At 37.9% G+C, this 16585-nt stretch overlaps 1 protein-coding gene across 1 annotated transcript; it reads left to right on the top strand.

Annotated features, from left to right (window-relative positions):
* Positions 1-13050: 13050 nt before the first annotated feature.
* LOC108286055 (olfactory receptor 10J4) lies at positions 13051-13978 on the top strand. The gene is given in 3 exon segments (XM_017503661.2): positions 13051-13366; positions 13369-13389; positions 13392-13978. Coding segments are annotated over 3 exon segments (924 nt in total).
* Positions 13979-16585: the final 2607 nt, after the last annotated feature.

Raw genomic sequence — 16585 nt, 5'->3', positions numbered from 1 at the left:
CACATTCACTCAACACCGGCACATGAAAGCAGCTGGAAGGGAGGCTGTACCCTGCAAAGCCACAGGGGTGGCACTATCCAAGATCATGGAAGCCCACTTCTTGCATCATTGTGATATGGATGTGAGACATAGATTCAAAGGAGATCATTTTTGAGCTTTAAGATTTAACTGCTTCATGGAATTTCAAACTTGCAGGAGGCCTGTAGCCCCTTCATTTTGGCCAATTTCTCCCATTTAGAATGAGTGTATTTATCCAGTGCTTGTAACCCCACTGTATCTAGGTAGTAACTAACTTGCATTTGATTTTACAGTCTCGTAGGGGGGACTTGGCTTGTCTCAGATGAGATTTTAAACTGTGGACTTTTGAGTTAATGCTGAAATGAGGTAAGACTGTGGAACTGTTTGAAAGGCATGACTTGTTTTGAAATGTGAGGACATGAGATTTGGGAGGGACCAGGGGCAGAATGATATGGTTTGACTGTGACTTCACCCAAATCTTAGCTTAAATTGTAGCTCCCATATTCCCATGCGTCATGGGAGAAACCTAGTGGGAGATTAATTGAATCATGGGGGTGGGTCTTTCTCATACTATTCTTGTGATAGTAAGTCTTGTGAGATCTGATGGTTTTATAAATGGAGGTTTCCCTGCACAAGTTTTCTCTTTTGCTTGCTGCCATGTAAGACATGCCTTTCACCTTCTTCCATGATTGTGAGGCCTCCCCAGCCACGTGAAACTGTGAGTCCACTAAACCTCTTTTACTTTATAAATTACCCAGTCTCCGGTATGTCTTTATTAGCAGCATAGGAGCAGAGTGACACAGGATCATGCTGTTTAAATTCCATGTATTTGTACAGTTTCCAAAGTTCCTCTTGATTTCTGGTTTTATTCCACCGTGGTCTTAGAAGACATTTGATATGATTTCACTATTTTTCAATTTGTTGACACTTGTTTTGTGTCCTAACATATGATCTATTCTGGAGAATGTTTCTTGTGCTGACGAAAAGAATGTGTATTCTGTAGCTGTTGAATGAAATGTTTTGTAAATGCCTTTTAGGTTCATTTGGTCAAATAGGCAACTAAAATCCATTTTTTGCTTTAACTTTTCCTTCTGGATGGTCTATCTAATGATGAGAGTAGGGTGTTGAAGTCTCCAACTTCTACTGTATTGGAGTCTATCTCTCTCTTTAGATGTAATAATATTTTTTATATATGGATGCTCTGGTGTTGGGTGCATATATATTTATAATTTTTATATCCAGTTGCTGAATTTATCCTTTGTTATTATATAATGACCTCCTTTGTCCCTTTTTACTGTTTTTGACTTAAATTCTGTTTTTTTCTTAAATAAGTATAGCTTTTCATGCTCACTTGGTTTCCATTTGCCATCAAGTACATTTTCCTATTCTCTTACTTTCAATCTATATGCATCTTTCCTGATAAGATAATTTTCATGGGCAGCCTATAGTTGGGTCATATTGTTTATTCTACCTAGTCTATATATTTTAAGTGGGAAGTTCAATGTATTTATATTTAAGATTATTATGGATATGTGATGGCATATTCCTGTAATTTTATCAATTGATTTCTGGTTATTTTGCATATTATTTCTTTCTTTCTCTCTTATTATTATTGTGGTTTGCTGGAATACTGTAGTGGTAACATTTGAATATTTTCTCTTCTTTGTTTGCTAAACCACTGGTTTTTACATTTTCATGTATTTTAATGATAGTAATTATCTTTCTTTTGCTTCCAGGCATAGGACTGTCTTAAGCATTTCTTGTAGGATCTAAAGGTAATAAATTTGATTATTTGGAGAAAACTTTATTTCTCCTTTATATAAGAAGGATAACTTTGTTAGGTAAAAAATCCTTGGCTAGCAGGGTTTATTTTTTCATTCAGCACTTTGAATACATAATACCATTATCTCTTGGTCTGTATGGTTTCTGCTGAGAAATATGCTCTTAGTCTGATCAAAGTTCCTTTATAAGTGACTAGATGCTTTTCTCTTGCTGTTCTTAGAATTTTTTCTTTGTCTTGACTTTTGACATTTTGAGTATCATGTGCCATGGAGACCTTTTGGAATTGTATCTTTGTGAATCTTTGAGACTCCTGTATCTTGATGTCTAAATCTCTGTCTGGATTTGGGAAGTTTTTAAGCTATATTTTATTAAATAGGTTTTCTAAACCTTTTGTTTTCTCCTTGCCTTCTGAGATCCCACAAATATGAGTATTTGGTCACTTTCTGGTGCACCATATGTCAGATACGCTTTGTAATTCTTTTTTATTCTTTAAAAAAATTTTGTCTGACTGAGTTATTTCAAAAGACACATATTCAAGTTTTGAGATTTTTTTGTCTGCTTAATATAGTCTACTGTTGAAGATTTTTAAATGTATTTTGTATTTTATTTAATGGATTCTTCCGTTTTCAAATATCTGTTAGGCTCTTTTTATGGTATCTATGACTTCAGTAATTTTTAAATTCACATCCTAATTTTTTTCTGATTTTTTTATATTACTTTCAGTAATCGCTTTTATCTCACTGAATTCTTGAGTATTGATATTTTAAATTATTTTCTGAGGATTTGGCAAATGTATTTTTGATTGAGATTTCTTGCTGGAGAATTTTTATGTTCCTTCAGAGGTGTTGTATTACGTTTTGTGTTTCCTGTGTTCTTCCATTGAAATCTACACATCTGGTGCAACAGTTGCTTTTTCCAATTTTTTGAATTTGCTTTCATGGGAGTGGAATTTTCCTGAAGATTTATCTATGGCATTGGTTGGTTAGGGCACTTTGGCTTTGATCCTGGGTGCATACAGTGGTGTAGTCTCTCTATGATTTATTTAGCTGTACAATCTCAGTGGTATCTGTGATTTCCTCAGAGGCTTATGGTGTAGTAGTTAGCAGAGGCTGTGATGAAGTTTGGGTAGGAACTGGAATGCCAGGTGAGCTAGTCTGGGCCTGAGTGGTGATGGCAGTGGGATGATCATGCCTGTTCATGGCCCCATGGTGACATATGCTGGCATTGATTTTAACTGATGCAAGAAGGCTGATTCTTGAGCCTCCAGGTGACTTGTTTGGGTAGCAGCAATGGCAGGGAGGGTGGCAGGTTTTGAAGCCCCTGGGCATCAGGCATGGCATGGACAATGACAGTAATAATGTCAGGACAACGCTCTAGGACCTAAATTGTCCACCTTGGTGTTGTCAGTTGCTGCAGTGAGCTGTACGGGTGATGCTATCTGTTGTAGCTGCAGGTTGAGTAGGCTTGACTTCAGATCCCAATAATAGTGTGCTAAGGTGCCAAATACTGATAAACTGGGCTGGGTGATTTCCAGGCCTCAAACAGTGTGCCGAGTACTGGCGTGGGTACAGCTGGGCTGGGCAGTCTTCCCAGTTGTGCATTCAGATGTTGGCTTTTGTAGGAAAAGACAGGTTGATCCCTAGGCACCCAGCAGAATGCTTGGTGAGGGCAGCAGTGGCTGCACTGTGGCCCTGCTACTGAGGAGGGTAGAGTTGCTTTCCGTGGAAGTAGCCTTAGGCATATTGCTAGGGACTGTGCATGTTGCTTGTGTCTCAGCCCTGCACCAGCCTACAATGGAGGCAGCTGTGAGCAGTGGAATTTTTCCCTAGGGCACTCAAAAATGTGTAGCAATCCCTCACTGGTGAGAGGCAGGGGTCTCTGCCCATGACTCCCACCTTGATCCCAGGAATGGTAGCTATAGGTACAGAATGTCAGTGGGGCTTCAAGGATGTGGAGATGCAAAGGCTGTTAAGCCCTAGGGCAGGACACAGACTGATGGAAGCTGGGCTTTCAAAATGATGCTGTGTTGCAGCTGCATAGGACTACAGGGATTGCGAGACCCAGTGTGAGCTCTCTCTGGAGCAGTGCCTTTGTCTAGTCCCCAGGCAGCTCCCTATCTAAGTTTCAAACCTTACTAGAGTTGAGGTCCTTTCCTGTGTCTGGCATTGCAGGAGTCTTAGGTGGAAATGAGGACCAATGGGGGGGTCTCTCACTTACCCTTTACCCACATTACGGAACCTTTTCAGGCTGCCAGCAGATCCCAGCTGAACAGACTACATTGCTTCCTTCTCCTTCCTTGCTTTTTGTGCTTCCCATAACTGCTCTGTTGAATTCTAGTGTTCTCTCTTAAATGAGCTATTCAAAGTAATTATATACTCACTAATTTGGTTCCTCTCCATGGAAGAGGTGAATACCAGATGCATCTAGTCAGCCATCTTGAAGCCCCTCTTCTATTTCAATCCTTTCCAATTTTTTGAAACCAAAAATACAGTCTTTTTCTCTTTATACAACAGATGGTTCATATAGCCTCTTAAAGAATATATCTCCCTTATAAAAGCCATGCTGCTTTTCTTCTACAGGTGATGCCAATGCCTTATACTCTATTATAGAGGCCAATATTTACCCTACCCACTGCCACACACAATATATCTTCTTTCCCGTTTAGCTTTTGGTATACATGTTTGAATTGACTGTGACATTTCTCTGTGTGCCTCTTGCATTTCTGCACATCTTTTAAAGACAGGCACTGATGACCCATTGATCCATATAATTTTAAAGATATTTGTATAGGGAGCAGCCTTGGAACACAGAGATAGTATCTCCCTCTGGAGCAAAGAGCAGGCAGGCATACCGCATATTACAGTAGATTCACTCTCCCTAAGCTCAGTGTTGCACATTTCTAAAATAACTCACTGTACCTCTCATATTCAAATAAAAGACAGCAGGTTTACATTTTCCAGAAAGGTTTGAAAGTTGGAGAGGAAGTGGAGTGTAGACAATGAAGAGCTTAAGAAAATTTTACAAACCATGCTGAGAGACTTTCCTCTAGTCTCCTTTTCCTCCTTCAACTCCCACAATTCTTGCAACAAGGTTTACAACCACCATAAAGAACATTAGAGAATTCTTCCTGGGAAAATGGAGAATCCTGAGAGAATAAACTTATAGATACTGACATCTGGGTGCTTTTCAATGAAAACTACTTGCCATTTTATTGCTGTCTATACACAGACACACCCAGACCTTTCAATTGACTTATTAGAGCTTTTTTATTAGATATGAATGAACAGCCAAAGTGGTTTCTAACATTAAAAGGCACACTGGAACAAGTAAACAGAAAAAATTTTAAAAAAACTGGAAAAAAGAGATAATGCATTAAAGAGGAAATAATTTAATATTTACATATGTGTGAATAAGCACATATACATATATGTACATATGTGATTAAAATATATGTAAATATGCATATATGTATATGTGTATATACATACATGTAAATATACACATTTAAGTATGTATTATATGTGAATATACATAAATATATAATATAAATATATAAGCATATATATGTATATTGAAATACGTGTGTGTGTGTGTGTGTGTGTGTGTGTGTGTATGGTGTGTATGTACACGTGCTTAATATCCTCAATGAGATGAAAGCACTTGATGTGTCCATGAAGCCTGTCAATGAAAACAGCCTTCTACAAAAAGAAAACTTTGGAAAATAAGATAATTTCTTTCAATAATAAATTAACAAATTGGAAGATAATTTTGAGGATGCCTGCTAGAAAATGTAATAAAAAGATTAAAAAGTTAGGGAATAAGAGACAAAATAATGAGAAGATTGATAGAATAGGTACAATGTCCAACAAATATAAGTTCCAAACAAGAAAATAGAGGAGAAACAATATCGAGGAAAACAGTGTTTCAAAATACCGAAGAATATAACTTTCCAGATTGAGTAGCTAACATAGCAAGAAAGAAAATAAGAAAGGAACACACATTGAAGGATACCATCATGTCATATCAAAACTGAAAAGGAATAAGGAAAAATGCTAACAGTTTCCAGACAAAGAAAGGGAGAAAAACACATCGTATTAAAAGACTGAGATTTCAAATGAAATTAGACTTTTTAACAACTACACTAGAAATTGGTAAACAATGAAACAATGCCTTCAAAATTGTGATATAAAATTATTTCTATGCTAGATTAATATACCCAACAAAATATAACCTATATAGATACAATAAGCATATTTTTAGAGAAGTGGACATTTCAAAAAATTTATATCCCATGTTCTTGTTCTCAGATAATTATTGAAGAGGTTCTCTATCAAAATGAGGGATCTGGGAAGCAGGGAAACTCATATAGGTGAGAGACAAGAAAATCCCAGAATGTTGGTGAGAAAAAGCTCCAGCACTATAAACCTGTAACAGTCCTAGAGAATAATCAAATCCAGATTGGAGGAGAGTAAAGAACGTCAGAATGGTGGCATTAGGCCAAAAAGAAACTAAATAACAAAAGGCTACATAGATAAATAAATATGACCTGAGGAGATTGTCTCATGTATTTGACTGTATCTAACTGTGCCTATAGAGAAAAAGATTTTATAGTTCTGATGGAGAGTTTGAGAATTGATTAAAGTACTTGAAAACTTAATAACAGAGTTCAATTACAAAATTTAGCAAGAAAAAAATTGCAAAGGAAGAGATATGCACTTATAGTAAGCTGCATGGTTCAGTTGTGAAAAATAAGTTCATTTCATAATACTGTATGTTCTGAACGTAGATTTAATTTTTACTGAAAGGATGACAGCAGAAGTATGTGGCTGTGTTTGTGTTCATGTACACAGAGATGGTGTTATAAATGAACGAGGAAGTCACGAGATAATGCCTAACATTTAGAAATCAAGAAATATCATTAGGTGCAAACTTTATATAATATAGCAGAAATATAAAGGTGCATAACATAAGAAACAGGTAAAAGAACTGAAAATAGCTGCCTCCAAATGCAAGAATCATGCGTGGACAATAACTTTTAAAATAATGTAGTGCTTTTTCACATCTTAAATTCTATATATGGATTATCAAAAATGAACTGTAAAAATTAAGGATGACTGCTGGAGAAACAGAAATGGTGGATGTCTAACTCTATAGTGAACAATGGAAAAAATTTTTAAAAAACAAAGGCTAAGAGACAAATAGAAATTAGGAAAACCTAGTAAATGAAAATTATAAAATATGATGTACATAGTATTCAAAGATTTATTTAATTACAATAAATGTAAGTGGATTAAGTTACTTAACTGAAACAGAGAGGCTCTCAGACTGAATTTTAATAATCTGCTTCAATATTTTAAAATATACATTAAAATGACAAAAAGTTGGAAAATAAAGAGGGCTGAAAATGGTATTCAAGCAAATGTAAAGAAAAAGAAAATTGATGTAATGTTACTCATAACAAACAAGATATTATTTAAAGTGAAAACAACTAAGGAACTTACAACGTGATAAAATAATTCATCAGGAAGATATTCCATTTATGAATGTGTAAGGTCCTAACAACTTAGTTTCAAAATGTACTAAGCAAAAACTAATGAAACTACTAGGAGAAATTGACAAACACAAAATCATAGCTGGAGACAACACATTTTTTTTTGAAACTAACAAAACAATCAATGGTTTAATAGGACTTAAAAGAGTTGTAGAAATAATTAGCCTAATCTAAAACTCAAACCTTTATAAAGAGATTGTTCACTCTTTTGATCCCAAAGGATGTCTCAATATTGATATTATATAAATATTTTTCCATGAACTACAATGGAATAAAATAAGAAATCAACCAAAAAAGAGGTAGCCAAACTCTTCTCCATTAGCCTTCTTCAAAGATCTATATACATCATAGATATTTAATAAACACGTATGTAGCACTTTTTGTATGCTAGCCATTATTCTAAGCACTTTGAAATATTTCCTCATTCAGTCTCTAACACTGTTTGAGGTAAGCACTATTATTCTTCCCAGTTTACAAATAAAATTGAAGCATAGAGAGATTAAGCAATGTGTCTAAGGTTATGTAGTTAGTGAGTGGCAGAGAGCGACGCAAGTGTATAAAGCTTATTCTATTAACATGAGCATCTAAATAAACTAAGTTAAAGAAGAAACAAAAATAAAATTAAAAATATATACTACTACAGCTTCACAAAAAGACTACAAAACTAATGAGGTGCATCCAAAGCAGTTCACAGAACTGCTTTATGTATTTACTGGAAATAATAAACGAATATTTAAATTCAAAATTACTCTTGAAAATGAGTAGCAAATCTAGAGAAAGTGGAAACCAATAATTATGATGAATTGAAATGCAAAACTAAAGAAAACTAAAACAATAGAAATTTTATTTTTTTAAGTTTGGATCATTGAAGAGATTAATTAGAAACGAAACCCTTAACAACCATGATCAGCAAAAATCAAAGAGACATAAGAAACAACATCAAGTGGATACAAGGACAGGTACAGAGGAAGAAAATACTTAGAAAAGCATATTTCGAACAACTTTATACTAGCTCATTATAAAAAGATATATAAAATGGATAAATTTGGTGAAAAAGGTATATTACTGTAGTTAGACAAGAAATAGAAATGGACTAGAATAAAAACCCCATAAAAAAGGAAATTCTAGTAGTGAAAAACCTACTCTTTTCAAAAAACAAAGACACAAAACCCATCATGCTCAGAGGATAGAAAGGTGTGAGATTTAGCCAGCATTTAAAAAGGCTGTTTATTGTAAATCTATGGTGCCAAATATAGCCAAGTAGAAAAAGATAATTATCAGCCAATAATGGATAGATGAAAAAATAGTAAACTGAATTCAGCAGTATATAGAGAGATCAAGTAGGGATTTCCTTAAAAACGTAAGAATAAGCCAATATTTTAAAACTCTATTAATGTAATTCACCCCTAACAACTTAAAGAATAAAAAGCATATGACTATATCAATGAATACAGAAAAGGGACTAGCTGAAAATTTAACAGACCATTTATGATAAACTTGCAAACAAACCAGGAATAGAAGGGAACTTCCTTATATCTGCCAGAGACCTATAGCAAGCATCATGTTTAATAATGAATGAAACATGAAAAACATTTAAATTTAAATCTGAAAAAAGACAAAAATGCCTCTATAACTGCTAGTATTGAATATGTTTGATAATCAAATGCAATGTGAAGAGAAATAAATAAGCGAGATAAAAATCAGGAAAGACAAAATTGTCAAAATGTGCAGATAATATATATATTTTTTCTCCTTTTTCAGAAAAAAACCTACATTCACCCTAGATTTTCTTAGCCTTTTTCCCTAAAACCCATCTTTTTCAGATAAACACACAGTAAAACTTATATTTTTAAACATCAGTAACTTTCCTGTTTATTATTTCAGTATTGGGGCTTCGTTTTCTTTCTCATAGGTTTCAATTCCATTCTATTTCTAATTTCAAAGAGCTACATATTTAAATAGCTACCAGGAGAACTATAAAGAAGAGATATTGACAAAAAAGGCCCAAGACTGATTATTTCAAGGTCTTGATAAGACTTGCTGCCCAACTTTAAGGCTTCCTTCAGCTGCTCCCTAAAGGATTTCAAAGAGTCCTAACGAAGTTATGCATTGGCCATTCTCAAGCAATGATAAATACACTATAAATTGATCTCTTGGCTGTGGGACTTTGGATCTTAATAGCTGATGAGCTCAAGTATTTCCAGTTTCTGTTGGGTAAATGTTTGAGGGCCTTAACAGAGATTATGTGGAATTGAACTGAAGGCCTGGCAACTCTTTCATGCTTGTCAATCTCTCCCAGCTTACTTGGCTTGTCAAAGACACTACGATAAATTGTCCTGCTTTCAAATATTTATTTCTCAGTATGCTGGTACTTAGAAAGGAAATCCTTTCCATTTTTTGAATCTCTAAGAGAAAGGTACAAACTGGGCACAAGAACTAGGAATTACTGAAGAGCCCAAGCCTTAGGATATCCTAGGGGATCTGACATCCAATTCTCTTCCAACCTTCAGAAAGGCCCATCTTACGCCCACTTTCTAAAAGGAAAGCAAGGATGGGTCGGTTGATTGACTAAGTGCTGGGAGAGAGAAAGAGGGGGCTACAGAAATTACTTCAATAAAGGTCTTCCTTTTGACCTTCCTCAAGGAGAAGGTGCTCAGCTTTTTGTGGGTAATACACAGGGATAACCAGGTACTGCCAAGCAGGCAAAACCAGCTTGCACTACAGGTGTAAGTTTCCCAGTTTATTCTGTATTCCATGTACTTAGCATGCGAGAAACATTCTATAAGTATTTGTTGAAGAAATCAGTGAATGAATTAGTCACGGTTCCCACAACATTCAAATTAAAGAGACCTCAGAGGTAGATCCTCCAGCCGTTAGAACAGAGAGACCCTGGAGTGTGAGTGATTTGTCTCATAAAGCTGCATCCCTAAACATGATGGGTTCTGAGGCCCTCCCTATAATGTGATCGTGGGACATGAGGTCCTCTTCAACCACAGAGTAATGAAGGACCATATGCTGATGCAAAGACTTGTCTGTGTGGGAAAACCAAGATTGTCTAAGTAGTGTCTGTGTGAATGTTGATGAGCCACTTTTATAATGAGATCCCCAGACATTGGGGTGTTTGGATTATGCTATTATGACAGTCATTGGGGTTTTGGGGAGAGGGACCCCAGAGTCCTGGGGCACAGGAGAATGGTCCTCTCTGGCAGCCAGCAATCCAGACTTAAAGAGACAGGATAATGGGGAGGCACAGGAGACCCTGGTGCTGCTTTCTGTATGTCTGTTACTCCCAGATCTGACTGATCAGGGAGATACATTAACTGAAAGATCCTGGTGGGTTCTGTTTTACTTCTAGTCCTCCCCTTCAGAAGATTCTGTGTGCTATGTCTGCCACAGTACAATGGGAGTCCTGGAAATTCTGGTTTCAAGCCTCACTCTCCTGAATCCTGAATAAGCCTCTGCCCTGCCCAGTGATATGTAAGTCACATTTATGGACTTGATGATGCAGGAATTCTTGTTATGTAACTAAATGTGACCTCATGACTCTCATTTCATAACCTTATGACCCTCATCTCTCTCTTTTATCTCCTGAGATTATTATCAAGTGGAAAGAGTGAATATACAGCTGCATCACAAAAATTAGGAATCAAAAAGCATAAATACTGAAAAAAAAAATCACCCAGAACGGATAATCTGGGTAACAGCCTTAAAGAATCACAGGCAGAGCTTCCAAAGGCTAAATGCCTTATCCAGGATATTCTCATTGAAATGCTGTCCATTTTCCTCAGCCCTCAACAAACCATTTTCCTCCAGACTGTGCCGCTCAGCTCTTCATAGCAGTCTCTGAGATAGATATTAGCACAGTCTTCATTTTACAAGGGAAGAAATTGAGGCCTAAAGAGGTGAGAACTGTTTCCAAGGTCATATATTACTAAGTGGGGCTGGGGTTTGATCACAGAGGTATTTAACTCTAGACTACCCCGCCCCCAATGCCTGTACATTTCAAAATCTAGAATTGGAAGGGAAGTGGGTATGGAAAATAAAGACTGGACTTTCCAATAGGGATTGAAGAAATTAATGACAACAACCATCCATGAACATGAAAAACAATAAAGAGAGCAAGCAAATGTAGGTGTATGTGTGTGTGTGTGTGCATGCATGCGTGTGTGTGTGTGTGTGTGTGTGTGTGCACATGTGCGCATGCTTGGGTGGCCAAGCATACAAGTAGAACCCAGAGTTATGGGGAGTGGGGATGGGAAGGACAGATGAAGAGAGGAAAGTAGAAATTTAATGTAGTGTTTGCCTGTTATGTATTAGGAACTGCACTTGGCAATTTACATACAGTAATTCATATGATCTCCATAGCAACACTGTGAAGTAGATATTATTATTCTATTTTATAGATGAGCAAATGGAGACAAATGAAACGAGCAAAGAAAATCAGGCATGCCTCCATTTACACTGGGGTTAAAGCCAGAGATTACCATAAACTTAAATATTTTGTTGTTTTCATTGCTGTTGTCTTATAGTTACTAGTATTTCAAATCTATAAAAAAAAACTGTTGTTCTGAACATTTATTGTGTTTAAAGACCAAAAAATAGAAGCAGAAACTACCCTCCACATGGAACAAGGAGACTTGCGTATTAAACACATGAAACTTGGGGCTATGGGAAAAAAACGGGACTGAAAAGAGAGGTGGCTGCACACCACAGACGCTGGACTGGCAGAAAAGGAGTGTCTCCTCTCACTTTCTTATTCTAGACACTGGCCACTGTGAATCTGAACCTTGAGAGAAGGCAGTGCTTTCTACCCTGACTCACCAAATGGAAGCCCTTCTGAATAGAGTTGGAGCAGGATTTGGAGAGAGGGACTCCAGTGTCCTGGGACATAGAATGGTCCTCTCTTGACTTCCCAGGAACGTGCCTCACCCAGCGATCTGTCCTTGGCTTGAACTCATTCACTCTTTAGGTATATCCTTTCACATTCGCCTCTGACAAGCAATGTGCCATTGCTGACTTAAACCCAGGTAAATCTGAGTAGAGTTTCAGTGCTGGGAACACATATTCATTGCTTTCTCTGGTCTACATTGACTTCTAGTCAAGCCAGTTAGGGGTTTCCAATACATACAGTCTCTGACTTTATGATAGTGTGAGAGTGATATGCATGCAGAAGAAATTAAACCTCAAGTACCTAGACAGCCATTTGGTTTTTCACTTTTAGTACAATATTCAAAAATTACATGTGATATTCAACACTTCATTATAAAATGGACTTTGTGTTAGATGATTTGCCCAGTTGTAGGCTAACACAAGTGTGCTCAGCATGTTTAAGGTAGGCTAGGGTAAGCTATGATGTTCAGTCAGGTGTATTAAATGCATTTTTAATGTGATATTTTCAACATATGATGGGTTTATCAGGATGTAACCTCATCATACGTTGAGGGGCATCTGTACTCCCTTTACATACTTACTTCCTGTCAACCTACACACTACATGTGTCCCCCAGTGCCAGCGTCCAGAGAACCTTGATGGGTCTTTCAGCACTTGCCTGTGTCTGAATGTTAAGAGTATCTGAAACCAGAGCTACACCCCATTTCAGTGCCTGCACATGGTTGATGATGATCCTGGACCAGCCTGCTGTTTCCAGGGTGGATGTTCAACCTTCCCACTTCGTCTCTTTCACACTCAGATTGTCCTCAATGCCAAAGCCCAATTTCACAGCTGTGACAGAGTTTACATTGGAAGGTTTCTCCATGTTTGATTGGCATCACAGACTCATCCTATTTATGGCCTTTTTGCTCTTGTACCTATCGACCCTTGCCAGCAATGCTATCATCTTGACAGTTATCCACCTTCACCATCAACTTCACACGCCCATGTACTTCTTCCTGAGTGTGCTGTCCATTTCTGAGACCTGTTATACTGTGGCCATCATCCCCCAAATGCTGTCCAGTCTCCTCAGCCCTCAACAAACCATCTCCATCCAAAACTGTGCCACTCAGCTCTTCTTCTATCTCATTTTGGTGTAAATAACTGCTTCCTGCCATGGGGTATGACCGCTATGTGGCTATCTGTAACCCCCTACGGTATTCGGTCATCATGGACAAAAAGGCTTGTATAAAACTGGCCAGTGGATCCTGGAGCATTGGCCTGAGCACCGCTATCATTCAGGTGTCTTCTGTATTCAGCCTTCCCTTCTGTGACGCTAATCTCATCTCTCACTTCTTTTGCGATATCCGGCCCATAATGAAGCTCGCCTGTGCAGACACTGCTATCAAAGAGTTTATTACTTTGCTCATCAGTCTCTGTGTCCTTGTTCTGCCCATGGTCTTGATCTTCATCTCCTATGTCCTAATTGTCACCACTATCCTCAAGATTGCATCAGCTGAGGGCCGAAGAAAGGCCTTTGCCACTTGTGCCTCACACCTCACAGTGGTCATTGTCCACTATGGCTGTACCTCTTTCATCTATCTAAAACCCAAATCCCAAAATTCCCTGCAGGACAGACTTATCTCTGTGTCATACACTGTTATCACTCCCCTGCTGAACCCTGTTGTATACAGCCTGAGGAACAAAGAGGTCAAGGATGCCCTGCTCAGAGCTTTGGGCAGAAAGCCTCTCTCTTAGGTGCTGCTCAGTTCAATAACAGTCAAAGAAAAAGAGTTTGGTGAGGTGTCACAGTGAGGGGCCAATAAGATGAGAGATAGTATGAGAGCACCAGGTGGCTGATCTAGGAAGGAGAGGAATAGATTGAAACAGGGAAGAAAAATAATGAAAAAAGAAATAGATGGATTTGCCAAGCCAGATATATGGGTTTACCAAGCTTGATGAAAGTCAAATAAGATGAAGCATATCCATGCACTGCACTATGATGTTGGACATTATTCCTGTTACTCTTGGCATAAGGTATTATAAACCAGCAGGGAGAATAGGAAGAATATATTCTATCATATCACAGGAGTTTATGTAAGCTGAGCCTGACTGCATGAATGACACAGAGGGTACAGAAGGCCTCCCCGCTTTGCCCAAAGGTGGGACCAACTCTAGGGCAAGATTCTAGCTCCTCCCATTAGATCAGGCTGAGACTATGTTCTTGCACAGTGATTCCCTTGCCCCATCCTGCTTCTCTTACTCCCTTTCCTCTGAGGCCACTCACTCAGCCACTGTACCCAGGATCTTATTTTAGCTCTGCTTCTGTGGAACCTGACCTAAGCAAGGTGGTGTCTATGTCTACGGGGCAATTACTCAGACTTCACCGTGAGTGCTCTTTTTGCATCTGTTGCACTTAGAACAGTGCCTGGTGCACAGTAGACGTTAGATATTTATTAAAACAAAGAAGGAAGAAGGAAAGAAAAAGAAAGAAAGACTGCTGTGAGCAGACAAAATACAATTAGAAGGCAGCTCTTCTCCATTGTTTTTATTATTTTAACACTTTCAGGCTGTTTCCCCCCTTGTGACATCTCCTTTTGGTACATTTATTGAATGTATCCTAGATAGTAGCCATTATTTTAAGTATGTTATTCATTTAATCTTCATTATAAATCTATGAGATAGATATTTTATTATTCTTATTTTATGGATGAGGAAACTGAGACCTGAAATAAGCTAATTCCTCAAGGCAGAAGCAGGACTTAGGCACATGCAACCCAGACCTGAAGTCTGTAGTTGCATTATAAGCTCATGATGTTCATTTTAACCAGCTTTCTTCTCTATAACAACTAAATTATACTACTCCATACTTCTAGGAAAAGGAGAAGCCCCTACCTCATCCCAAATTGTGGATTTATACATATCTCAGATCCTATTTGCGATGTCTTTGGACTTTGGAATCAGCTGGAAGTTCAGAAATAGTGTATTGTAATACACTTTATTCCTAAAATACCTTGGTGCATCACTTTTTCACTCAGCACAACCCTCAAGAGGAAAATAGGAAAGAAAGTCTAGGCCAACAACTACTAAAGAATGACAGGTCTTGGGACCCATCAGATTACCAACTTCTGAACCTATCTTCTTTCCCATAGTTATTGTTTACCCTGACCCCTCCCCTCCAAGAATAAATCACCTTGAGTAGGAGATACTCAAACAGTATGATACTGTAGACAGAGTACCAGCTTTGAATAGAGAGGCATGCATTCCCAGTCACAGGTCCACCATTACAAGCATGTGTCCTGTTATGATATTTAACCTCCCTGGTTTTTGTTTCCTACCTGCACAGTGAAGCTGACAATATCAACCCCCAGGGTTACTGTGAGAAGTCAACAATGTTATGGGCATACCATTCCCTGGCACATGGGAAGCTATCAGTGCCTTCCCCACCACCACTCTCCACACATATTGCTCCCTAGGTCACTCTGAGGTCCACATTAAGTCACCCTTGCTATGACACAGAGCCCTAGCTTAACAACAGGGTTCTTATTTGTTCTTTGTCAATAGAATTCGCTTTTACCCAAGAGTTCTTGACTTTGCAAATGGGCTTCTCCTATAGTCCCTGATCCTATGTTCCAGTGAAAGGAAACTATTCTCCCAGGGACTTCCAAGTATTACTTCCTGGATATACCCAGGACCTTATTTCAGGCTCTGCTTATGTGGAAACAGACCTAAGCAAGGTGGTATCTATATCTATGGGGCAATCACTCAGACTTCACTCTGAATGTTCTTTTCATGGTTAATAAACCACTAAGTAGCTGTCTGCATTTATCCTCCAGGTTGTCTTTATTTATGCCCTCCTTACTGACCTGCCAAATACATCTCACAACATCATTTCCTCTTCTCTCCTAGTTGCCTCAGAGTCCCTGCAAGAAGTCCCAGGGTTCCTGTGTACATCAGTTTTCAGACACAGTCTAAATAAATACTGCAAGTATTTTTATAAGTATCATAATTCATTTGAAACCACTAATTACTAATTCACAGTTCTCCTTTTCAGAACTTATTTTTCTTATCAATAGGTACAAATAGTACAACCACTATTTTTATCCAAATAGCATCAATTTGGAGATCCATGAAATATTTGAACGTAAAAAAGGAGTTTTCATACACAGACAGTTTGGACGCTCCAGCTCTATGTGACAGAAATAGTGTGGAAGACAGTGTGGGAGTAGACATAACTTCAGAAACCTCCCTTAAACCTGCTGTGAGCACTTTTCGGGGCTCTGAAAGACCTTCATTGACAATTCCAAAGCCACCTTAGAGGTGTAGACCCAGGATCCTAAACCGAATTGAATGCCATAAACAAAC

Source organism: Cebus imitator, unplaced genomic scaffold (assembly GCF_001604975.1).
Source record: "Cebus imitator isolate Cc_AM_T3 unplaced genomic scaffold, Cebus_imitator-1.0 Scaffold313, whole genome shotgun sequence".
NCBI lineage: Eukaryota > Metazoa > Chordata > Mammalia > Primates > Cebidae > Cebus > Cebus imitator.
The sequence above is the reverse complement of the archived record's forward strand: the minus strand, read 5'-3'. Positions and strand labels throughout refer to the sequence as shown.